The sequence below is a fragment of the Macrobrachium nipponense genome, chromosome 44 (genome assembly GCF_015104395.2).
Source record: "Macrobrachium nipponense isolate FS-2020 chromosome 44, ASM1510439v2, whole genome shotgun sequence".
NCBI lineage: Eukaryota > Metazoa > Arthropoda > Malacostraca > Decapoda > Palaemonidae > Macrobrachium > Macrobrachium nipponense.
This window is the reverse complement of record NC_087221.1, coordinates 33,842,991-33,869,181: the sequence shown is the minus strand read 5'-3', so window position 1 is coordinate 33,869,181 and position 26,191 is coordinate 33,842,991. Positions and strand designations below refer to the sequence as shown.

Below are 26,191 nucleotides of genomic sequence, written 5' to 3'. Positions count from 1 at the left end.
ATGAAATGGTTGAACAATTTAAGCACCAGTTTTACTCGTCTATTAAGGGCTACAAATGTAAGTCTTTTCTTACATACAATTACCAAGAATGGTTGTGTTTTGAATAATAGCCAAATCATAATTTCTAAGTTTAAAAGAACTTTAATTAGGGACAACTGCAAAAATATTTAGTTTATAAACATGATTTCCACCTGTTTTTCGGTGTTATGTTAATGGTGATGTATATACATTTAAGTTTAGGAACATATAAGGTTTTAAATGTTATGAAAATTCTGGGAATGTTTGCTTACCATGATTGGAGTAAAATACATTTTAATGAGCTGCATATATGTTTATACATATATTAGCACCTTTTTACATTCCTGTTATATATATGTAAAGTTTTATAACTCATGGCTTAGGCAAAATAGAAATCTAAACAGCAATACTTGTTGTTTCAAATCCTTAAACATTTTTGCCTCGTTGAACTGGACCTCTACGTACTTTGCATTCATCATACCTGAGTAAATTATCTTGAAATACGGCAGTTTTACTGCAGTATTACATGAATTTATTTGTTGCAGGAATGGCTTTTAGTCTTGATAAATACATTATTGGTACAGTTTGGTATACGTGGATATACCAAGAATGATCACTATGAAACAAACGATGAGGTATGTAAGTACTGTGTACACAGCATACTATTTTATCATTTTACAAATGAAATACTGCTGATAAAAAATATTAGAAAAAGTTATTGCACTGCTGAATGGAACCTATGCATAATTTAATATACCTCAATGTGAACATAAAAACATTTGGTGCAAACAGGATTGCCTGCAATTCATGAAAATATGAATGTTAATTTCATATAAATATAGTACAATGTATTTACACCTACAAAATATAGCCATTTATAAAAATATAAATCTATCAAAGATAATAACAGCAACAGTGCTAAATAATTAACAAGGCGTTATTTTTTCATGTGCCTCTTTCTGAAATAGTCAGGTGCAACCTCATAAAGCCAGTCGGCATCCACTGTTGAGTTGATGTGCATGTACGCTTTTCCAGTATGAACCAGTTCAGTGAAGAGCACATAAGCTGGTTTCCCTCCAAACAAGACAGAAGCTGGATGAATCGCACATTCTTGTTTGGTACTGAGAGTTAAGTACTTTCCATCCAACTGCAACTCTGCAACACTGGTAAATAAACCTGCTACCAAACACCTGTGTGAAAAAATTTACTTCTATGAGCAAAATTAACATGAAAAACTACATTATATTTAGCTGTATGGATTTCTGATAAAGAAATGTTATCTTACCCTGCTGAAACCGTTATGAAAGATTACCTACTATTAATGGGTAACAATTCATGAATCAATGTTAAAAATATTAGTTATGCTGAATGCTTAGGTTCACAAAATAACTTAAAATATTTGACAATAGAAGATATGATAATTGCCCTTCTACATCACACACAATGTGATGAATACCTAGTAAAATTGTTAAATGCTACATAACATGAAATAGCATAACTTGTCTGGTAACCACTAATAACAAGAGACAAACTTCTGCCTTTACTTTTTTTTCTATACTTATTCATAAATCTTCTTGTTCTGGTGTTAATACATATCTTACCCAAGACGTTCATACCAGCTAGTTATCACTAATGCAGGATATGCAACCATTCTGAGATAGAAGCCAAAAGGGTTGCTTAGAAACAGAACAACATTCAGCAGAATCAAGTCCCTAAAATACATAAGAGATCCTACATAATTATAGTAACTGCAATACAGCTAGTAGTAGGTTACAACCATCAGTTTGATTCTTATATGAAACATAACATACCTAATTCTCCTAAGTAGCAAATAAGCATTCACACTGTTGTGTTTTAGATTCAATAACGTAGAGTGGATTTTGAGTTTTCTGATGCCCATTCCTTTTTACTGTTTTTATTTTATTTGCAAACAAGATAGGTGTTCACTTCCCCACTTTGTTATATTTATGGCTCCAAAAGAGAAGCAGGGTATTTTGTGGCAGACACTTCATTCAGAAAAGAAAACAGCTACTGTGACATCTGAAAGAATGTGGAAAGATAAGGGAAATATAAGACAAAATGTGTTAGTTGTAAGATTCTGTTACCAAAAACAGAATTAGCATATTTTTTGTATCAGGTATGGATAAAGTACATTTAAAAAAAAGAGAATGTAAGTTTCAAGTCTTTATATCTGATTATTTTTGCTGAAGTGAAAAGGAAGTTGTATCAATTTTTTGTTTGCTGAAATGAAAAGGAAGTTGTATAGACAGTTCAATGCAAAGGTAGGTGATGAGAGTGAGGGAGTAAAATTGGCTGGAAGAAAAAATCAGTCATTTTATTATATGGGGGAATAAAAGAATTGTGAGAGGAATGAATGTTTATATTCTGATTAAAACTAAGTAAGATGAAGCGTATTATGGAAAGAGCCTGGAGTGGGCACAGTATATACCTATACACTTGAAGAGTTGACAATTCACCATCTTCTAAGCTTTACAGAAAAGGTCTTCAGTGTTCTAAGTTAATGCAATTCATAGTATAGCCATCAAGGTAATAATGCCTTATATTAACAGAAAAATACACAGTAGTACCTCAGAATACAAAATTAATCCATTCCAAGGCGGCCTTCGTAACCTGATTTTTTCGTATCTTGAACCACATTTTACATGTAAATTGCCTAATTCGTTCCAAGCCCTACAAAAACACCCCAGTAAATTATTTCCAGGTTTACAACACATGTTCTAGGGTTATTTATACATACTTGAGTAATATTCAATTGCATGTAATGTTCAACCCCATTTTTACTGCATATATGTATTAGGACTTTAGCATATGTCCCTTAGCAATAAGCCTAGCCTATGTTAGCAGTTGCTACTGTAGCCTAGTCTATGATTCTGACATCTAAACCTAAGAAGCTAAAAGCTTAGAATATGCCAATAAAATGTATAAATAATCAGTATGTACTCATTTCAAATAATTATTAATTAATCATTAACTATAATACACAAACAAACAAAATAAGCTTTCAACCTTTTGTTCACATTCAGCACTACGAGTACCGAACGATCGCCAAGCAACCACTTTTACCTAGCACACAGTTTAGTAATCATAAATTTTCATTATCTCTCTTCAACTACTGAAACTACCAAACAGTATAATAACCATTCATTTCTATTCTTTATTCTATCCTTACCTAATGGAGATACCGAGTTACTGACAGCTATAATGAAACATATAATATTAAAACAGAAGAAGAATTCTAGAAAATATTTGTTGGCTTCAATGATAGCAGTCTGATTTATTTTATATTTTATGATATCTAATTCCAATTTTTTTATTAAATGTACTGCATGTACCCATTTCAAATAATTATTAAGTAACCATTAACTATAATAAACAAACAAACGAAAAAAAAGCTTCCAACCCCTTTTGTTTACATTCACAATATGAGTAGCGAACGATCGCCAAGCAACCACTTTTACCTAGCACACAGTGATCATAAATTTTCATTATCTCTCTTCCACTACTGAAACTACCAAACAGTATAATAACCATTCATTTCTATTCTTTATTCTATCTTTACCTAATGTTTTTTTTTCATTAAATGTATTGCATGAATAAGTTTTTCAATTTACAGCATCCTTTTACCAATAGAATACATAGAGCACATGGGGTAGATGCTGACCAATAGGAGAGCAGGATCTTACGGCGGTGACTAGCATCAGAACCAATGGAAGAGCGGGAGGATGGTGGCGAGTCTACTCAGTTGGCGGTGCTCGAGTTTTAAAATTGTTCTCGGTGGTCCGGGCGAATCTTGGTACTTTACAATAACAACCTTTCGTAACCTGAACTATTTTCGTATGTAGAGCCAAAAAAATATTTGTATTTGCTTTCGTAACCTGAATTTTTCATAAGCTGGGACTTTCGTAAGTTGAGGTATCACTGTACATACTTTAAATAACATGATGCCACTGGCTGAACTATGCCTTACCTTTGCCACCCCCTTGTTGATAAAATGTTACAATGATATTGTTAAAAAGCACTAATAACTAATATGCAACATAATACCATAAATAAATTACTATACAGTACCTGCGAACTGGTTCCAAGTTTTGCTGACAGGAAATAATTGGAATATTACATCTCTGACAGACTTGCACTAGCTGTTTGCGAACCTCCACAGCATAAGTCAGATTTCGAAAATTCAAAAAATTTTCATGGCACCACATCTGGAAAAAACAAGAGCACTTTTGAGTTTACTTACTTCAAATACTTTAACAAATGGCCACTACTACAAAGCAATATAACAAAGTCATTCATGATTAAATATGGAGTATTAAACATGGTGAAACAATTTTACAGTGCATTTGAATTTTCCTTATTTCAGTATTATAACAACAACAATATCAACATGCTATACGTAAGTTCTATATATTCAAGTCATTTGATATCTTTTAGTCTATTAAAGTTTAAACTGTTAGTGTGTGTGTGTGTGTGTGTAAAATCATCAAATAATAATATACATTGCATTTGAGAACACAATGTTGGTTCTTTCAAGTGTGTGTGTGTGTGTGTTTCATTTATTTTTTTTTTTGCTCTTGGGAAAACAATGTTGGTTCTTTCAAAGTTTTTTTTTTGTCTTCTTTTTCAAAGAAACATCTGCGAGAATTAGACCAAAGAATCATCCTTATAGAGCTTGACAAAATGGCTTGTTATTAAATAAGAGGTGATTACCAAAATGGTTTTTATTACATGAGTGGTGAAAACTGGAGTAAAATTAAAGAAATTTGACAGTTAAGCATGAAGATGCCTAAGGGAACAGATAAAAAGAAAAAGGCAGAATATAATCCAGCTGGATTTCAAATCATAGAATCTTGGATTAAATTACCTGGAGATTTCTATTCTGTCCTCATACCATGTAAATCTCTTTAGTTATACTAGTCTTAGTTCTTCAAAAATTAACTTTTATAAAGTTCCAACGATTCCTCCAATCTACCATTTTCAAATCTGAGAATCTATGATTATCTGACTCGATACTCCTCCATTTTATCTCTATGCCATGTAATTATGAAGTAGTTCCAACCATTCCTCCAATCTACCATTTTCAAATCCAAGAATCTATGATTAACTGACTTCGATACTACTATTCCATTTTATCTCTATGCCATGTAATTCTCTTTACTTCTGTACCAGTCTTGGTGCCTTAAAAAAATAACTTTTACAAAGTGAAGTTTTAGCCATTCCTACCATCTACCAATTTTCTTGCCTTTCTATTGCTTCAAAAATTTCATACTCCTTTTACTTTATATAAACTGGTGACAAAAGCTACCACTAACATTCACCTATAACTTTCTGATGCTTAAGAAAATGCAGATCACATGTTCGTTAACACACATAAAAGTTCTTTTTGAGGTAGAGAGGAAGGAAGCAGAGATGGGACATGTGTGGTGGATGACAGGATATGCTCAACCCAGGAAGAAACAAGTGGTTAACACTCATCTTCAAATGGAACATTGCTGTAAACATAAAACAAGTTCTTTCAGATAGTTCCCTAGAAATGATCTAAAGAGCAAAAAATAGACTGATATTCTTGTCAATTATATCATGAATATATCTGCATTAAAAGTAGAGAATTTCATACCATACTTACATTCCTCTGACTTTAAAGTTTCATAAGTTTTCCCTCTTCTTTAAAAGTTTAATCACTGCAGATAAAATTAGTAAAGAAAACTCTTCAAGAAATTTAAGTATAAATGGAAACTAAGACTAGACATATCCAAATATACTACTCATAATTCTTCCACATCTCCATTCACTTTGTTGGTTCAATATAAATAAAAATATTCTTAAATTGAGATATTATGGATCAGATAATTTCCCCAACATTTATATCCTCACCTTGCTTTCCTTTGCACTTTTAAAAGCTCGGAATATCTTCAGCAACGTGATGTGGTCTCCTTCCACAGAAGAAAACTTCTGACGAACTTTCGCTGCAAGATCCTTCTTCCCACTTGGATTGACAAATATTGTTTCACTTGACAATACAGCTATAATGGTCAGTATCTGAACCATAATAATGAAAAAGGAGAATACTGTCAATCTACCTTGGTAAAATTACACAGGTAAGAATTACAATATAATAATTAAAACAATAAAACCCATAAACAGAAGTTCAAAACAGCTTACTGGTATGTAAAACTAAATACTGTAATGCTTATTGGAAGGTGATGACTTGCGCTATAATAATAATGCCAATCAAACAAAAAACAAACAAAATTAAAATCAAACAAATTGAACTAACCTCATCTGTACATCCATACTCTGGACCACTAAGAATCGTCTTTGCATATCGAGGTTCAAGGGGAAATTGTGCCATTCGTCTCCCTATTGGTGTAAGTTCCAAGGCAGGAGAAGTAATGACACCACCAATCAATGCTAATTGTTCAATGGCTTGTTTTACACTATCTATACTAGGTTTGTCTATAAAGTCAAAATTCATAACATTTTTCACACCAATTGCCAGCAACTGCAGTATAACACTAGCCAAATTTGTTCTCAGTATTTCAGGAACAGGATTGATGGGCATAGCTTTGAACTCTTCTTGTGTATAGCCTCGATAACAGAATCCCTCAGCTTCCCGCCCTGCTCGACCAGTTCTCTGCCATGCTTGTGCTTGAGATATTTTTTTAATTTTGAGAGCATCAAAGCCACTACTTGCATTATAGGAACGAATTTTTGCTCTACCTGAATCCACAACATATTTAATGCCTGGTATTGTTATAGATGTTTCAGCAATATTTGTACTAATAATAACCTTCCTTTCTCCTTGAGCGGTCTCTCGAAAAACGTCTAACTGTTGATGTGATGGAAGAGCTGCGTACAGTGGATAAACTCTTAATTTAGGATATTCCAAAAGGCTGGGGTCTTTTGCAATTTGTTTCAAGCTATAGACAACTGAATCAATTTCTTCCTGACCTGTTAAAAAGACTAAAATGTCATGCTGTGCTGGCGCTTCCTTGTGGATTTGAAAGATGGTACTCATGCAGGTCATTACATAATCGTCTTGTTTTTGCCTGGCATAATACATTTCAATTGGATACTGCCGCCCCTCTAAGTATAAAACTGGAGCTTTGTTAAAATATGTGCTAAAATGATCAACATCCATTGTTGCAGACATGATGATAATTTTCAGAGGTTCCTTCCCTTGGACCTTTCGAGATCTCTGGGCATCTTTCACAATACCAAACAACACATCAGTACTTACAGTACGTTCATGAGCCTCATCTAGAATAACCCAGCTATATTTGGACATCAGAGGGTCAGATATTGCTTCCCTCAGTAACATTCCATCTGTCACATACTTCAGTTTTGTTGATGGTGATACTGCCTCCTCAAATCGGACAGAGTAGCCAACTAAACCACCCAACTGGGTATCCATTTCTTCTGCTACTCTCTTGGCTATACTGATAGCTGCAACACGTCTGGGTTGGGTGATACAAATTGCACCCTTCCGATCCCATCTTTCTTCATGAATGTATTGGGGAATCTGAGTTGTTTTGCCACTTCCTGTTTCACCAATGACAATGACACTTTCGCTCTTTTTCAGCTCCTCAAGCAATTTTGAACGGGCTGGAAAGATTGGAAGTGAATGTCTCTGCTTTAAGATCTTCTTCATCTGATCTGGACTTTTGACAGGACTTTTAACACCAGCCTGATTTGGACTTGAACCATTCTGCCACTTATTTTTACCAAAACCATTATTATTCTTCAGAGGAGATTGGGAGCTAGCACCTGCAGAATGCAATGCAAAACTCTCACTCTTTGCTTTCTTCAAAGGAGGCTCTTGGAAGCCTGCCATGTTCTGCAATAAAATGGGCAATGTTAGTTAACCTTAAGCAGACATAATTTGCTTGATACATGTTAATAAAATATATGGTGCACACATAGCAAAATGTTCTCAGTGGTTTGAAATTACCTTTAATATCTCATAGTAAATAAATATATATAGTCTTACATACACTTATTCCAGACACTGATTATGCATGAGGCAAATACCAAACATGCAATAGAGTGACTACTTAATAATTAGCAGTAGCCCATAAAGCTCACAAATAACAGCATGAATATGGTACAGCAACACTACTGCAATCATGATCCTCACACTCAAATAGTATATATCTCCTGGTAACATTGGACATGAATTAGAATTCTCACAATATGGAACACATTACACAGAGGTCTCTAAAAGGATCTTAAAAAATTTCAAATAAGGACCATCGTGAGGAAATTCTAATTCTCATAAGATATTTTCATGAATAGATCACAACAGCAATTTCAAGATTATGATGATATAAAAGTTGTATATATACTGCTATTTGTTATAACATGGAACATAAATTTCTTTTGGTCACTGTTAAAAATTATGCATACTTAGCCCATTTTTGGAAGAACATAAAGGAATTTACAATTAAAGACATTTCTAGTGTATGTACCAATCACATTCACAGAAATCTGCAATAGCCTGCCAAGAAAGTTAAGCCATAAATAATGTAAGGTGGACTATGTCATATTGTGATTGGATCTTCCATAGGACTTATTAGTTTAAGGCATAAAAATATGACATTGGCTAACTCACCAACTTGCATAGCCTAGGCCTACCTTCTGGCTTGCACCACAAGCAATGCTCAAAATCAACAGATTTTTTATAATTATGATATTGTAATGATACAATTAAGTTTGTTCATACTTACCTGGCAGATATATATAGCTGTATTTTCCGAAGTCCGACAGAAATTAAAAAACTTACGACACACGTAGTGGGAGTCAGGTGGTTAGTACCATTCCCGCCGCCTGGGAAGGCGGGGGTATCAGGAATCATTCCCATTTTCTATTCATAATTTTTATTTCCACTGTCTCCTGAGGGAGGTGGGTGGGTACTTAATTATATATATCTGCCCAGGTAAGTATGAACAAAACTTAATTTGGTATCATTACAATATCATTTTTGTTCATGAAACTTACCTGTCAGATATATATATAGCTGAATCCCACCTTTGGTGGTGGGAGTAGACAGAATAGAAGATTTTAGGAAATATATATATGCAGATAAATGATATCTTGATTCCTTACCTGTTAGCATAGCTGACTTCGTGGTTACTGCCGCGTAAGTCTGCTTGTGCTATTAGAGTTGCCAGCGAGGTAGAGACCTATATAGCTGGTGCACTCAAGATGATCTGTCAACGGGGGGGCGTGACCACGATGTGACTAGACCATTGACCATACAATGAGGGCAACGAAGTAAAAAACCACCTGGCCTAGTCTACCAAAGGTATACCACTAAACTAGACTAAAGAAGGGAGATCCGCCTCGGGCGGTCAACCCCACAACCAAAAAACACACACAATTAAAAGCTCATCTAACCACTAAAGGAAAGGATGAGTGCTACCTTGCCCCTAAAACAGTGTCTGCAGCGACGTATGGTCCAAGCGACGAGCAATGTTCGTATGTCGCTTTCACCTCCCGCAGGTAGTGTGAAGCGAACACCGAGGTTGCTCCGCCAATATGTGGGGCACTCAAAATGTTCACCTGAGTGCCATATTTCTGTGAAAGGAAAGCATCGAGGTCGAAATAGCCAGTCACCTCGTGGGCAAAAATTCACTTTCAAAAGCTTCATGTCACTATCACTACATGTGGAATGAGCTTCCTTAATGGTGTCTCTCAAGAAGAAAGAAAGCGCGTTCTTTGACATGGGAAGATCGGGCTTCTTAACCGAGCACCACAAGTTGCCCGAAGGTCCTCTACAGTCCTTCGTTCTGTCTAAATAGAATTTGAGAGCCCTGACAGGGCACAGGACTCTCTCTGGCTCATTACCCACGATCTCTGTCAAACCCTTGATTTCAAATGTCTGGGCCAAGGGTTGGACGGGTTTTCGTTCTTTGCTAAGAACATAGGGCTTAAAGAACAAACCGCATCAGAGTTCTTAAACCCAACATACTTGCTTATAGCCTGGATCTCACTAACTCTCTTCGCCCGTCGCCAGAGCAGTAGAAAAAGTGTCTTCCTTGTAGGTTTCTAAGCGAAAGAACTAAGTTGAGAGGTTCAAAATTACTGGACATCAAAAACTTTAGAACAATGTCTAAATTCCAAGAAGGGACTCTTGGTTGAGGTACCTTCGAAGTCTCGAAAGACTTAAGAAGATCATGAAGGTCTCTGTTGTTGGCTAAGTCCAGTCCTCTATGCCTAAAGACTACAGAAAGCACACTTCTGTAGCCTTTTATCGTAGGCACCGCTAAGCGAACTTCATTTCTCAAGTAGAGAAGGAAGTCTGCGATCTGGCTCACAGAGGTAGAGGTGGATTGGAGGAAATGTCTTTCTTCCTGCACCAGCTCCGGAAAACAGCCCACTTGGATTGGGGTATACGGCAATAGAAGAAAGGTCTTCTTGCCGTTGCGATTGCTTTCGCCACTGGTCTTGAAAAACCCCTCGCTCTGGCCAACTTCTGGATAGTCCTGAACGCAGTCAGACTCAGAGCGGGGAGGTTTTTGTGATACCTCTCGAAGTGGGGCTGTTTGAGTAGATCTATCCTTGGAGCAGAGTCCTCGGAAAGTCTACAAGAAAGGACATGACCTCTGTGAACCAGTCGGTCGCTGGCCAGAAGGGGGCGATGAGAGTCATCCTCGTTCCCTCTGATGCCGCGAATTTTCTTATTACTTCCCCTAGGATCTTGAACGGGGGAAAGGCATATACGTCTAGTCCCGTCCAGTCCCAAAGAAGGCGTTCTACTGCTACTGCTCCCTGGGTCTAGAACTGGTGAGCAGTACAGCGGGAGTCTCGTTGTCCTGGAAGTTGCGAAGATGTCTACGAGAGGACATCCCCATAACTTCCACAACCTCTGGCATATTTCCTGATGAAGGATCCACTCGTCGGCAAAGGAAGTTGAACCTTGTCGACTGAGCAGATCGCACGGACGTTTTCTACCCGATATGAATCTCGTCAGTATAGAGACGTCGTGTGCCTTCGCCCATAACAGGATCTCCTTTGCAAGGAAGAACAGGGATCGAGAGTGGGTTCCTCCCTGTTTCCTGAGGTATGCCAGGGCTGTGGTGTTGTCCGAGTTGATCTGCACCACATTGCCGGAGACTTCGTTTTCTGAAAGAACTGGAGCGCCAGATGAACTGCTGCCAGCTCCTTGAGGTTTATGTGCCAGGACACCTGTTCCCCCCTCTCCAGGTGCCTGACACTTCCTTCCCCCCAGTGTTGCTCCCCACCCGTGGAAGACGCGTCGGAAAACAACACTAGGTCGGGGTTCTGAAGCTTGAGGGAAAGACCCTCTGCGAGCTTCAAAGGGTCGGTCCACCATCTTAGGTGTTCCTTTACCTCTTCTGATAACACCAGAATCGAATCCAAAGTGTTTTGGTGCTTCCAATTGTCGGCAAGGAAGAATTGAAGAGGTCTGAGGTGCAACCTTCCTAGGGAAACAAACTTCTCCAGTGAGGAAAGTGGTCCCAGCAGACTCATCCATTCCCTCACCGAGCATGATTTTCCTTCCCCAGAAAGGTGAAACTTTGCTTAGGCAATCTAGTTGTAGCCCTGGGACGGAAAAAGCCCGAAAAGAAACCACTGAGTCCATCTGAATCCCCAGATAGACTAAAGACTGAGAAGGGGTCAGATGTGGACTTTTCGAGGGTTCACCAGAAGCCCAGGGACTTCGTTAACGACAAAGTCGTGTGAAGGTCCTCCAGACACCGGTCTTTCGAGGAGGCTCGTACGAGCCAGTCGTCCAGGTAGAGAGAGATCCTGACATGGAAAGATGAAGCCACCTCGCAATGTTCTTCATCAGTAGGGTGAATACCATGGGAGCAGTGCTGAGTCCAAAGCAGAGAGCCCTGAATTGAAACACTTTTCCTTTCAGGACAAACCGCCAGGTATTTCCTGACTGGGGGTGGATGGGGACGTGGAAATACGCGTCCTGGAGATCTAAGTGCCAAAAAAAAAAAAAAGCCATCCAATCCCCCGGTCTCAAGGCTCCCATCACTGACTGAGGTGTCTCCCATCGTGAAACCTCTGGCTGGAATGACAAAGAGGTTCAGGTTGCTGACATCGAGTACCGGTCGCCATTCCCCCGCACTGCTTTGGCACCAGGAACAGTCTGTTGTAAAATCCGGGGGAATTCAAGTCGGAGACCTGTCCAAATAACGGCGTGTTTCACGATCATCTGATCTAACAGATCGTAAAGCACTTGTTGCTTTTCTTTTTCCCCGATAGGAAGGAGACATGTCCCTGGGTGTCGTAGACAGCGGGGGTGGTTTCAGGAACGGGATCCGGTAACCCTTCTTTAAGATGTCCACGGACCATTTGTCCGCACCTCTCTCTTTCCCCAGGCTTGCGCAAAAAGCTGAAGCCTGGCTCCACCGGTGACTGAAGGACTTCTGCTTCACTTACTTGTTCTTGGCCAGTGCCGTGGCTCTGCCTCTGGAAGTGCCTCTTCCTCGAGGGGCTGGTCTCGAGGAAGAACTACCTCGAAAGGGCTTCGATTTCTTGAGAATCGAAACTCCCGAGGACGAAGGAACCGCAGGTCTCCTGAAGATTGTGCGAGGAGATCTTGCGTGGCCTTCTCCTGTAGACTGGTCGCAATGTCTTTTTACCATAGCTTGGGGGAAGAGATGATCCGAAAAAGGAGCGAAGAGCAAGTCTGCTTTCTGTGACGGAGAAACAGATTTCGCTGTAAAATTGCAAAACAGGGATCTCTTCTTCCAAGAGCCCTGTGCAAAAGTGAGCTGTAAGCTCCTCCGAAACCATCTCTGACGGCTTGTCCATGCACGACATTACGTGGACAGCTCCCCCAGGACTAATCGAGTCGGAACTCCTAGACTTGGCATCCAGAACCTCCCAAACACCAATCTAGAAAGTTGAAGACCTCTAACGTCCGAAAGAGGCCTTTAAGGTGGTAGTCCATTTCCGTAGTAGACCATGAACTTTCGAAGAGGACAGGTGAGACCTCCTCGAGGCATCCACAATGCTGGCGAAGTCTCCTTGGTTGGGCTGACGAGGGAAGTCTAATACCTACGTCTTCTCCCGTCTCATACCAAATGCCAGCCTTCCCACTAAGTCTCGAAGGTGGCAGGGCAAAAAGAAGTCTTTCCCTGAGACTTCCTTTTCTCCATCCAGTCATGGACCTTACGAAGAGCCCTCTTAGTTGAAAGGGACTTCTTCATCCTGACGAATGCCGAGACCTTGTTGATCTTGGACGAAGAAAGTTGTGAAGGAGGAGAGCGAGGAGCTTCCGGGTGAAACGTCTCTCCAAACTCTGATTGAAGAAGGCGGGTCAAAACCTGGTAGTCGGAAGAGACTGCCGAAAAAACCAAAGGTTTCTCATCATCCACTGCAACCGAAGCGTCACTAACCTCTGCTTCCGACACAGGTGAAGTTGGAGGCAAATAGGCTGGACCAAGACTAACTGGTCTAAGTTTCCACGAGGCGCGTTGCTGTGAAGTGGAAGGTAAAGCTGACTCATTAATAGAAACTCCGGTCGTATCTCTAAGACCTGGAGCAACTTGCAAAGTCTCATCACAAACAGGTGGGAGGCGACGAAACTCCACATCTTCGTCCACCCGAGCGTCCGCTGGCGCACACCTGGCGTCCACTGGCGCACCCTGGCATCCACTGGGCGCATACCTGGCGTCCACTGGCGCACGCCTGGCTGCAACTAGCGCGGGATTGGCGTCCACTCGCGCGCTGCTGGCGTCCGCTGGAGGCGCACGCTTGGCGTCCACTGGCGTGCGAATGACATTTACTAAGGCGCGCTAACATCTCGTGGGGGGCGCGCTCTGCTTTCCGCCTGGTGCACTCTTAGATGCCACTGGCGTTCGCTTGGCTTCCGACCGAGCGTCAGGAACGTGGGAACTTGCACGAGTGTTCACGCAAGTATCGAGCTCTCGCACCGCAAGCTTACGAGCGGGTAATACCGCTTCATGCGCCGAGCGAGCAAAAATCCTCTTCACCTCTCCAGAGAGCCGCTGGGGAGTCGCACGAACTCTAGCAGGCGAAGAAAGTGGAGAGATAGACGAGCGAGGAGAGGGAGAGGGAGACCTTCTAGATCTCTTCACAGGCAGACGGTCTCCTTTCTCCTGGGACGTGGTTGCGTCCCTTCTTAGCAAGAGCATCAGCAAGCTGTTGCTGCAAAGAGCGCAGGATCTTCTCAGTAGGAGAGGATTCCTTGTCAGGTGACGGGCTGATCCTGTGAGAAGGCGAGGGGCGAGGGGACGCCTTCTTCCTTCTCCCAGAAACTGCCGTAGCACGCGCTCGAGAGCGACTGGGGGGGCGCTCAACAAAGTCATCATCCGATGAACTCCTTACGCTTCTTCTGTGGCGGGAAGGCTGCGAACACACTCTCAGGCGATGATCGCCTCTCGAGAGCCAAAACTGGACGGTGAAGCGTCACGGATCACCAAAACGCTCCTTTTTCAGCGGGCGTGAAATAGAATGAGAGCTCCACCCTTTGTGCGGGAGGAAGCCTCTGAAGAAGAGAAACACTCTTTCAGGAGGCGTGCACGCTCCTTGGCAGTCTGTGTAACGTCAACAGATACTGCCGAAGGCACGTCAGATCGGTGGGCGTTCCCCGTAACTCCCTCCTGCGGCTTTCGACATGCCCTCTCCCTGAAACCTGGGAGTCCGTCCCCCCCCGGCAGCAGGATCCCCCCCCTAGGCCCCCTAGAGGCGAAATGGGGCCGATCTGACGCACCCCCTCCACCGAACGAAGGAGCCCTGTCACTGCACTTTGCACCTTCACTTTTGCCTTCTAAGGCGAGCACTTTAGATTCTAAATTACGAATCGACTCTAAGATAAGTGTAAGGGTATTACCCTCTACAGACACTGTTTCAGGGCCCGAAGGCAACACTACAGGGTTAGGAGTAGTGATTAAAGGAGGGTTAGTAGGAGAAACATGATATTGTTAAACTACAATAAAGTTTTGTACATACTTACCTGGCAGATATATACTTAGCTATAGTCTCCGACGTTCCCGACAGAATTTCAAATCTCGCGGCACACGCGACAGGTAGGTCAGGTGGTCTACCTTACCCGCCGCCTGCTGGCGGATGTACGAACCACTCCCGTAAGCTTGTCAGATTTTTCTCTTCCACCTGTCTCCTGAGGGGAGGCTGGGTGGGCCATTAATCGTATATATCTGCCAGGTAAGTATGTACAAAACTTTATTGTAGTTTAACAATATCATTTTTGTACATGAACTTCCCTGACAGATATATACTTAGCTGATTGGCACCCTTGGTGGAGGGTAAGAGACAGCTCAATAATACAGGTAAGACGGGAAACAACTAATGTTGTAGGATATAAAAACCTTGGTTCTCACCTTTTCAGGATGAAGACTTCATAGATACTATCTCTGAGTCTGCATTGCCTGGAGAGCTACAGCTAGGACGTGACCTGATGCTGAAAGACTCTCGGATCTACCACTGGGATATGTGATCCCCTATTGTGGTAGAATCCAAGTCGGATGCTGTTAGAGGGACCTTGTTCCGCTTACCTAACAGATCCTTACCACTACCTCTGCAAGGAGCCAAAACCCACCAGACCACCTAACCAAAATACAAAGGGTTAATATTACGACAAAAAGAGGTGCCTCCTGCAACCTCTTTCAGACAACCAAAAACAACAATATAAAATATAGGTAACATAATAAAAAATTTACACAGGATAAGTTTCAGCTCCCTGCCCCAGCACCGAATCCGCCGATACGAAAGGACCAAGGCGAAGCATTTATCATATGTGATTTTTTAACTATCACCGTAGGTGGTTAGGTAGTGGTTTGCGAAAACCGATTGGCATCTCCAAAAAGTCGCCTCCATCAAGTTCCGCACAGACATATTTTTTCTGAATGCAAGCGAAGTTGCGATGGCTCTCACCTCGTGAGCTTTCACTTTCAGTAGTCTAAAAATGATCCTTCCTTACCAGGCTAACATGGGCCTTCCTCCTAATAAGGCTTCTCAGAAAAAAGGAAAGAGCATTCTTCGACATGGGCCGAGTGGGGGTCCTTTACGGAGCACCAAAGCACATCTTGATTAGCCTTAAGTGTTCCTTCCTCTTAAGGAAATACTTCTAATTCTCATAGGGCAAAAGAGTTCTTTTCAGGCTCTTCCCTACTAGAAAAGATAAACTACGAACTTCAAAGCTCCTGGGCCAAGGGCGTGATGGGTTTTTCATTCTTTGCCAGGAAACTTGGAAGAAATGAACACACCATAGAATCTTCCTTAAACCCTACATTGCCCTCAATAGCTTGGAGCTCACTCACTCTCTTAGCTGTAGCTAGGGCCAAAAGGAAGATAGCCTTCTTCGTCAAATCCTTGAAAGAGGCTAACGCCAGGAGGTTCGAATCTAGACGATCCAAGGAATTGTAGGACTACGTCTAGATTCCAGTTTTCGGTACTACATGAGGACGCTTAATGGTTTCAAATGATCTAATAAGATCATGCAGGTCCTTATCATCGATATATTTAAGCCTCTATGCCGAAATACCGCCGCCAACATACTGCGGTATCCCTTAATAGTTGACACAACCAGATGACATTCTTCTTTGAGGAAAATAAGGAAATCCGCAATTTGGGTCACAGAGGTACTGGAAGAGGAAATGTTCTTCCTCTTGCACCAACGTCTGAAGACCATCCCACTTTGACTGGTATACACGCAATAAGGTGGAAGGTCTCCTCGCTCTTGCGATTGCTTTAGCAGCTGTTGCTGAAAAGGCCTTTCGCTCTGACCAAACTTTGGACAGTCTGAAACCAGTCAGACTGAGAGCGAGGAGATTTTTGTGGTACCTGTCGAAGTGGGGTTGTCTGAGTAGATCGCTCCTTAGCGGGAGCGTCTTGGAAGGTCCACCAACCATTCCAGTACCTCTGTGAACCATTCTTGGGCCGGCCAAAAGGGAGCGATTAAGGTCATTCTCGTTGATCGGACTCTACGAACTTCTTGATGGTTAGCCCCAGGATCTTGAAGGGGGAAACGCGTAGACGTCGAGTCCCCCGTTCCATTCTAGAAGAAGAGCATCTATTGCTACTGCCTCTGGATCTGATATCGGAGAGCAGTAAGGATCCAGCCTCTTGTTCTTTGACGTGGCAAAGAGGTCTATGTGTGGCCTGCCCCATAACTTCCACAGGCTCTGGCATACATCCAGATGAAGGGTCCACTCTGTGGGAAGGACCTGATCTTTCCTGCTGAGGAGATCTGCTCTTACACTTCCTTTCTCCCTGCACGAACCTGGTGAGAAGCTTGATTTCCCTCCTCTTTCTTCTGCCCACAGAAGAAGGTCTCTTGCTGTCTCGTACAGGGAGAAGGAATGCGTCCCCCCCTGTTTCCTGATGTATGCCAGAGCTGTAGTGTTGTCCGCGTTGACCTGCACTACCGATCTTCTGACTTTGGGCTCGAAAGCCTTCAGAGCCAACCACACAGCCATCAACTCCTTTCTGTTGATGTGCCCAGGCTACCTGGTCCCCCACCCAGGTACCTGACACTTCGCCTGGTTCCCAGAGTTGCACCCCACCCCATGTCCGACGCGTCGGAGAACAACACCAGGTTGGGGGTCTGTGATTGAAGAGACAGTCCCTTCGCAAAGAGGTTGGGATCTGTCCACCATAACAGATGTTTCTTGATGTCCTGGGATAACGACAGGGAGAACGTCAAATCCTGAGAACGACGACTCCAATTCCGATGAAGAAAGAATTGGAGTGGTCTCAGGTGCAACCTTCCTAGGGAAACGAATTGCTCCAGAGAGGAGAGCGTCCCCAGCAGACTCATCCACTCCCTCACTGTGCATACTTCTTTCCCTAAGAAGGTTGTTACTCTCTCGAATCCTCGGGCTATCCTTTCCTGCGAGGGAAAAGCCCGAAACTCAGAGAGTTCATCTGTATCCCGAGATACACACACTCTTGCTCGGGAATTAGTGATGACTTCTTGAAATTGACGAGAAGTCCCAAAGCCTTCGTCAATTCTAAAGTTACTTGTAAGTCCTTCAAACAACGATCTTCTGAATTGGCCCTTATTAGCCAATCGTCGAGGTACATGGATATCCTCACCCCTTTCAAATGAAGCCATTGAGCCACATTCCTCAAAATCCCGTGAACACTTGAGGGGCCGTCGAGAGGCCGAAACACAGAGCCCTGAACTGAAAAATTTTCCCCCCCATCATGAATCTGAGAAACTTCCTCGAGGAAGGATGGATCGGTACGTGGAAGTAAGCGTCCTGTAAATCCAAGGAAACCATCCAGTCCCCCTGGACGAAGTGCTGCCAGCACTGATGAAGGCGTTTCATCGTGAACTTCTTCTTTTCTACGAAGAAGTTCAGGGCGCTTACATCCAACACCGGTCTCCATCCCCCCCTGAGGACTTCGGAACTAGGAAAAGGCGGTTGTAGAAGCCCGATGAATGATGGTCTGTCACTAGTTCGATAGCCCCCTTCTCCAGCATCTGATCTACTGCTAGATGGAGAGCTTGATTCCTGATGGGGTCTCTGTACCTGGCCGTCAGTTCCCTTGGGATGGCCGTCAAGGGAGGTCTTTCGACGAAAGGGATGAGGTAACCTCTCCTCAAAATAGAAAGGGTCCAAGGATCCGCCCCTTTTTGGGCCCAGACTTCTGCAAACTCTAAGAGTCTGGCGCCCACCGTTGATTGAAGGACTTGCAAGTTATTTGGGGGCCTTAACAGACTTGGCGAAAGTCTTACCCCTTCTTGAAGGTCTACGACCTCTAAACGTAGAGTTTTTCTTGATGAAGATGCCCCTCGAAAGGGTTCTCGAACACTTGCCTTTTCCTTCTTAGCCTTGGTAGGGAAAGGAAGGGCGAGGTTTGCGTGCCGACTGTGCCAAAAGGTCCTGGGTGGCTTTGGCCGAAAGTGACCTCGAAATGTCCTGCACTCGATGTTTCGGGAACAACTGAGTAGACAGAGGGGCAAACAGCAAAGAAGACCTCTGAGCATGGAGACCCGACTTCGTTAAGAAGGAACAATAAACCGACCTCTTCTTCACGATCCCGGCCCCATAAAGGGAGGCGATTTCACTCGCTCCGTCTCTTACCGACTTGTCCATACAAGACAAAACACACATAAGATCTTCTGGCGAAATTGACTCTGGCACTTCAATTTTCTTGGCTAGGACTCCCAACGACCAATCAAGGAAGTTAAATACTTCTAGCACTCTAAACATACCTTTGAGCAAATGATCCAATTCATTCATTGCCCAAGTCGTCTTAGCAGAGTTAAGGGCAGTTCTCCTTGTCGAATCTACCAGTGCCGAAAAATCCGAATCAGCCGAAGACGGAAGACCCAATCCTAAGGGCTCTCCTGTTTCGTACCAGAACCAGCGCGTCCTGATAACTTCGAAGGAGGAAAAGCGAACATCGTTTTCCCCGCTTCTTCTTTGGAAGCCATCCAGGAACCAAAACTCCTCAGTGCCTTCTTCATAGAAAGAGTGGCTTCATCCTCACACAAGAAGAACTCTTCGCTGTCTTCGCCGTTTGAAAAAAGTGAGTGAGGAGAAGGAGGAGCCGTTAGGAGTAAGGGAATCCCCAAAACTTGTAAAAGTAGCTCTGTAAGCTTCTTGTAAGAAGAGACAGGCGCAGAAGTGTTCGGTTCCTCATCCGAACCTTCTAGGACGTTCTTGTCGAGGCGCGAGAGCGCGGAAGATCCTTAGGTGACGAAGGGATCCTAGCAGGAGTTGAGCGAGAGGTTGGAGAACGCCCTCTCTTAGAAGAGTTCACATCCACTGGAGAACGATGAGAAGATCTGGGAAGTCTACGATGAGACTCCCTCTTCGAGGTATACGGAATCTCAGCCGAAGGAGAGGTAGGGCTCCTACTCCGAGAATCCTCGGAAACATCCACAGGGCGCTTACGAGGAGGCGAGCGCCTACTATACTCTATGCGCCTATCCTGAGGCGAGCGGCTGCCAGGGGAAGAGCGCCTATCGAGAGCAGAGCGCTTGCGCGGCTCTCCATACCGTCCAGTTGCGTACGATCAACGGAAGTCCGACTGGGAAGGCGAAATGCGCCTACTAGGAGAAGGCTGCTTGCGAGACTCTTGACGTCTAAACAAGAGGGTAACCATTCAGGAGAAGGGCGCTTCAAAACTAACGAGCGCCTACTTGGAGAAGGGCGCTTCCGGGATTCCTGGTGCCTACCAAGAGACAAACGGTCAGGAGAAGTGCGCCTAGAAGCGGAGAGCGCCTACACGGAGAAGGGCGCTTGAAAGACTCTTGTTGTCTGCCCCTAGGAGAATAATCAGGAGTATGACGCCTTAAAAGAGACGAGCGCCTACTAGGAGATCTATGTGCAGTAGGCTCTTGGCGCCTACCTTGCGGGAGCGGCTAACAGTAGGCCGTCTATCATGCACACGACTCCTACCAGACTCTAGATGCCTGTCAGGAGAGAAGTCACGATCCGACACTCGAGGAGAGTGACATCTGGAAGAAGAACGCCTACTTGTATAAGGGCGCCTTCTATAATCTTGAGGCTGCTGAGGAGAAGTCTCAACGCGAGGGAGTTGAAGAAATCGCGTGATGAGCAGGTGCAGTGCGCTTACCGGAAGCGGGAATCCAATCTGGAGAAAAAAAACTTCTTTCTCCATAGAGCGTCATACCGATGTTTGGCGCCTTGAATTGAAAGAGAGCCAGGCGAGCGAGGGCGCTCACGAGCGAGTTGAGGGCGCCTCCCCGCGAGCGAGGGCGCTCACGCGAGCCCCCACCTTCATAACGAAACCTCCCCATATGAAGGAGAACGATCCTCTGAAGAGCGGTGCCTAGATCTCTTGATCGGAAGAGAAACGTCCTTCTTCCTACGTGATCTAACTGCTAGAGAGTCTGCTAGCGCCGTGATCTGAGCTTGAAGTCCCGCGAGTACTCTCGTAGGAGAATCTTCTAATTCTTCCTCGGAAGCAGGCGCCGAGCGCGGAGCGCGAGAAGAAGAACGATCACAGGATTTCTTGGGTTTCTTCGCCTCCACCGACGATTCTTCCGGGAGAAAACCTCCGGACTAGAAGCCAAAGGACTGCAGGGAGCCTTCCAAGCCCTCTTCAACGGGCGCGACGCATCCGGGGAGTTCCAACCTCTCTTCGAGAGGGGAGACGACGAAGAGGAGAAGCAATTGGCGTAGGAGCTCCTTCTTGTAGCGATCCGAGGCAGCCTGGGAGCGTACTTCAGGATCTGCCGAGGGACGCCTGACCGGTGGGGGCTCTCCCTAGCCCTCCTGCTGGCTTTTCGACTTTCCTACTCCACTGGAACTGGGAGTCTGGAAGAGGTCCTAGGCCTAGAGGCACTAAGGAGCCGGTCAGAACGTCACCCTCCACAACACTGGGGACACTGCACTGATCACTAACACTCTCCTTACCTTCCAACTGACGAATCTTCTGATCCACAGAACGATTCTTGGCTTTCAGAGCTGCCGCCTCCGAAGGCGAATCTCCGGCTTCGGTGCGGGAGCCGGGGCTGCAACTTGGGAAGAAGGTTCTAATTCTACGTTAGTACTATTAGGATCCACATCCAACTCACTCATTCTAGATCTGCTAGAACTTCTAGAGGAAGCCTTACGCACTCTATCACGTTCCAACTTCCTAACATAAGAAGAGAGAGCCTTATATTCTTCTTCATTCAATCCCTTACATTCACTACAAGGGTTAGCAAACGCACAATCATTCCCCCATCCCCCGCATTTCATGCAAACCGTGTGGGGGTCTACCGAAGCTTTCGGCAACCTCACCTTACATCCTTCATTCACGCAAACCCTAAACAACACCGAGTTTTAACTACCGATTCTAGATCAGACATCGTTAAAGAAAATCAAACTCAAAATCAAACCGGTCCAATCAGCGTATGCCAAGCCAAACAAAGCGAATACGTCACCAAAAGAAGTCCAAATTAACTCCAGGCAAGCGAGAATCGAAAAACTATCGAGAGGAACCGACAACAGTTGTTATCGTTCCCGCGACAGAGAAAAATCTGACAAGCTTACGGGAGTGGTTCGTACATCCGCCACCCAGCGGCGGGTAAGGTAGACCACCTGACCTACCTGTCGCGTGTGCCGCGAGATTTGAAATTCTGTCGGGAACGTCGGAGACTATAGCTAAGTATATATCTGTCAGGGAAGTTCATGTACAAAAATGAACTTTCTGCCGTTTACCTGAAACGCTCCTGGAGGAAAGACCTCCTTAACCTATCCCATTTCCAAGCTTACGCAGATAGGACTCATACGCTCTCCATCCAGAATCAGAAGACACTCACATTCCTTGCAGCGACTTTCATACATGCAATCATGCTCTCTGCAACTCTTACACAAGTATGAGGGTCTACTGATGCTTTCAGTAGCCTACCTCGACAATCACTCTTGGTACAAAACCTGGCGCTAGCCGAACTAGAACCAGACATCTTATTTAAAGAGAAATCAAGCCCAAATCAATCAAATCCACAATTAACGTGTGCCTAGCCACCGATCCAAAAGTCAAGATACCAAAAAATCAAAAAGGGGTACTTATAGTAGCCAAGTTTCCTAAATTCGAGACGGAGGTGCTGAAAACTGTGTTTACAACACCGGCGACAGAAAAATTATGAATAGAAAATGGGAATGATTCCTGATACCCGCCTCCCAGCGGCGGGAATGGGTACTAACCACCTGACTCCCACTACGTGTGTCGTAAGTTTTTTAATTTCTGTCGGACTTCGGAAAATACAGCTATATATATATCTGACAGGTAAGTTTCATGAACAAAACAAAATTTAAGGTGACCATTTTGCACATAAACTGGTTGTTCAGAAGGATAATGGTAGTAGTCTTCAGTTTTACATATCAAATTATCTCACCTGTAGAATTACCAGACTAACTTTATGGATGCATTAAAATTCAGTTTTACATCTCAAATTATCTCACCTGTAGAATTACCAGACTAACTTTATGGATGCATTAAAAGAATTGGTTTTTCTCTGCATGGAAACAACTGGTAAAATTGAAGAGTACTACCGTGGCCTGGTTCCCAAAAATCACCAACAAGAATATTTATTGCTTTTTGTTTATGATTTTTTTATGACTTTTGTTTATCTTTCTGGTATTTGCCAACCCTTGCTTATGTTTTTATGTGCATCCCCAAGGGCGTGATACTAGACACAGCACCCATTTTGCACATAAACTGGTAGTTACCAAACCAGAAGGGTGAGGTAGTAGTCTTCAAGTTTACCCAATTGGTCTCCCCAACTTAGGCTACCCGACTGGAATATCTACCACTTTTAGTCCTAGTGCTTATGTTTAGGCTATATCTTTTATTCATATTTATAGCATTTACCAACACGGTTTTATGGGGCAAGTGTATAACAATGGGATCAAGTTCTGCAGATGAAAACATTCGTAACCTTTCCAAGAATGCAACCAGACCCTGCTGCCTTCCTAACTAAACTCACTTAGGGTGCCATGATCTGACCTGGTTGGGCGAGTTGTGCACCGGAGACCATGGCCTAAACCTTTATTCAGAGGTTGTCCCATCGTTTTGCAAACTACCCATTTAATGTTTTACGTTCATCGCCAAGGGGCTACTACTTAATCAGAAAACCCATTTTGCATGTAAACTGGAAGGTACATAGGCCATGGTAGCAGTATCAAGTTACCTTTGGCTGGGCATAAACTATGCCTACCTAGTCAAACAATAAATGGGTAAAATGCAGAGAAAGAGGTCACGCATTAGGTACTAAGGTAAAATACAGAAGCAGTCCGCACGGACTGCAAGGAACGTAACCGCGGATACGACATCCACTAGGGATTGGGGGCCGTCCAATGTATTTCGCCGTGTTTAGTACTGGCCCATGGGGGGTTAATTACAGTCGGCCGAATAAATATTACTTAAAATTCTTGTTCAGTAGGTAAAACTGTATAGAAAAACCCCAACTCCCATAGTTTGGGCCGCCGTGGATAATTACCCTAGATCTACCTAAAATACCAAATAGCTGGCCTCTACCAAAGCGTGACCACCTTACCGAAAATCAGAAATTATAGCCTTAATTTGTGACTTGGGAGAAAGAAAAAAAACTTAGTTTGAGAGGAAAGTAGAGGTCTTGAGGTGTTGCTTCGACAGACGCTGGCTCTTGACAGATGTCTATCCTGGGTTACAGCCAGGACGTGTTAAATTACTTTTTCAGGAAGGTGGTCGCGCTATGGTGGAGGCCGGACATTCGGTATTAGATATACCCTAGTAGGGGGGTCAAGCCTCGTCCAGGTGAAAATTGTCTAAGGTTAGGTTCGGTAAAGGTACCTACGACTAGTTAGGTTAGGTATATTCTATTAGAAATGCCGGTATTATTACAGTTTCAACCATTATGGGAAATCTATTATATTGATATTTTTCCCGAGTAAAGCATGTGATAACAAAACACTTCTTCTCAATACATTATTGTCGCTAATGCATACTTACAGAGAAAAAAAAAGATTAAGTTTTTACCTCGAATTTTTCCTAAGTCGGGAGAGGTGTTTCCTCTACGGTAATGTTTACTTTTAATGAGCCCTCTAACTTACTTTCTTACGCAAACAAAAGCAGTTCCAGTTACTCATTATTGGCTGAGAGGTGTGACATCGTTATGACGTCATGGGTTTCATAACCAATTACGAATGACTTGAGTCGAAAACTAAGTTTCACTAGCATTTCAGCGGAGTAATAAAGTTACCTGTCTAGTGTCCACTGGTATCCTTGTTTGACTGAATACTCGAATAATGAAGCAAAAAACGGCATTTTGTCTTCCTGTACCTATGGCAGAGGTAGTGGCTGGCCCTTCTGGCATTAATTTTGACAGACCTTCGATTTCCTACCGATTGTTTGCAGTGCAATGTGGTCGTCGGGTACCTGGCCACTTCCTACTTTAAGTTGCATGTCAGGGAACCTTGCATCCGCCCCCCCGCTAGGCCTAGGTAGGGGTACAGGGCCCTAGGTAAGGTTAGGTGGTTGTATTAGGTTCGGTAGTGCCCCGAAAATCACTGTGGCCTTAAGGGGGGGTCGCAGGGGGGCGGCCCACCCCCCGCTAGGCCTAGGTAGGGGTACAGGGCCCTAGGTAAGTTTAGGTGGGTGTATTAGGTTCGGTATGCCCCGAAAATCACTTTTCTCCTCCTACCCCCACCCAAAAACCCCGTTTCCCACTGGGATCCCCCATAATTGAAGTAGTAGTAGGTTTATGCTTAGATTTTGTGTGTAAGAGTAACTCTGTTTCTTTTTTATTCATTTCCTCATGTTTCTATGCGATGTGCAACACCAATCTGGTCGTTTTTTTGCCGTTTTTCGTCGTTAATACTTGAAAAACGGGTGCGGCCTTCTCCTGGACATTTACCTTTTTCTGGAAAAAAACTTTTTTTTTTAACTCCAATTACATAGTAAATCTCTAAATCGGATGGTTTGCAGTCAAAATAAATGTTAAATCCGTTGGAACTAGATTATTTCTGATGCAACAAATATATTTTTATTCCAGTTTTCCCATAATGGTTGAAACTGTAATTTTACCGAAATGCCTACCTATACCTACAGCTGCCTGACCTTCCAATCTCTATTCGCTCCATAATGACAACCTGACCTTAACCTACCGGTAGACAAGGGAGGCCACACGTCACAGTCGTCGTCCGTTTCTGTTAGGTTTAGGAGGAAACAAATTACTATAAAAATACGCAAGCAACTTACCGAATTAATGATAAAACACTTCTTGTTTCACCTATGTTCAATTTTACAACACTTATCGTTTCATTTATGCTCGATTTGATGAAACTACAAATTTAAGGGGTAAGTAACGTGGTACAATTGTGCAGAGCAACCCTTGTTGATGTACCTATGTAAACAGAAACCATAAGGTTACCTCAGGTATTATTGACAAATCAATAGTGACTTGGGTTGAAGTTCATTAACAGCGTAATAAATGACGTCCGTGTGATAAATTTGATAAATGAAAATTGGCTATTCACTGTCCTTTTCTTATTGTTTATTGTTGTTTTTTGCCTTTCATTGTTTTTATGCTTACTGTGTTTTTTACAGTTTATTCTGTAGGGGTCCCACTCCAACGATGACGCTCTGCGAGACCTGCAAACACAGGTTCATCACATGATCACATGCAAAACATGCAGACACAATCTGTGAATTTTCTTTGATTATACGGCGTATGGAAGTTTTG

At 43.2% G+C, this 26,191-nt stretch overlaps 1 protein-coding gene across 2 annotated transcripts; it reads right to left on the bottom strand.

The window, feature by feature from the left end:
- Positions 1-91: 91 nt before the first annotated feature.
- LOC135204164 (ATP-dependent RNA helicase DHX33-like) lies at positions 92-25,861 on the bottom strand. Of its 2 annotated transcripts, none has more exons than XM_064234206.1 (5): positions 25,708-25,861; positions 6,317-7,876; positions 5,914-6,078; positions 4,108-4,244; positions 92-1,208 (listed from the first exon to the last, which is right to left on the bottom strand). In XM_064234206.1, the coding sequence occupies exons 2-5, from the start codon at positions 7,871-7,873 to the stop codon at positions 956-958; spliced, it is 2,112 nt and encodes a 703-aa protein (XP_064090276.1). In that variant the 5' UTR covers positions 7,874-7,876; positions 25,708-25,861; the 3' UTR covers positions 92-955. The 2 variants fall into 2 exon arrangements, with proteins under 2 accessions (XP_064090276.1, XP_064090277.1); XM_064234207.1 differs by lacking the exon at positions 25,708-25,861 and adding an exon at positions 25,614-25,633.
- Between the last annotated feature and the right edge of the window lie 330 nt (positions 25,862-26,191).

What these genes read in the sequence shown, in the direction of transcription:
- LOC135204164 (XM_064234206.1), bottom strand. Translation starts at nt 7,873, where the DNA reads ATGGCAGGCTTCCAAGAGCCTCCTTTGAAGAAAGCAAAGAGTGAGAGT. An exon ending in AGTATGGATGTACAGATGAG is followed by an intron (nt 6,079 to 6,316) that starts GTTAGTTCAATT and finishes ATTATGGTTCAG; the next exon opens with ATACTGACCATTATAGCTGT. An exon ending in AACTTGGAACCAGTTCGCAG is followed by an intron (nt 1,209 to 4,107) that starts GTACTGTATAGT and finishes TTTTTCACACAG; the next exon opens with GTGTTTGGTAGCAGGTTTAT.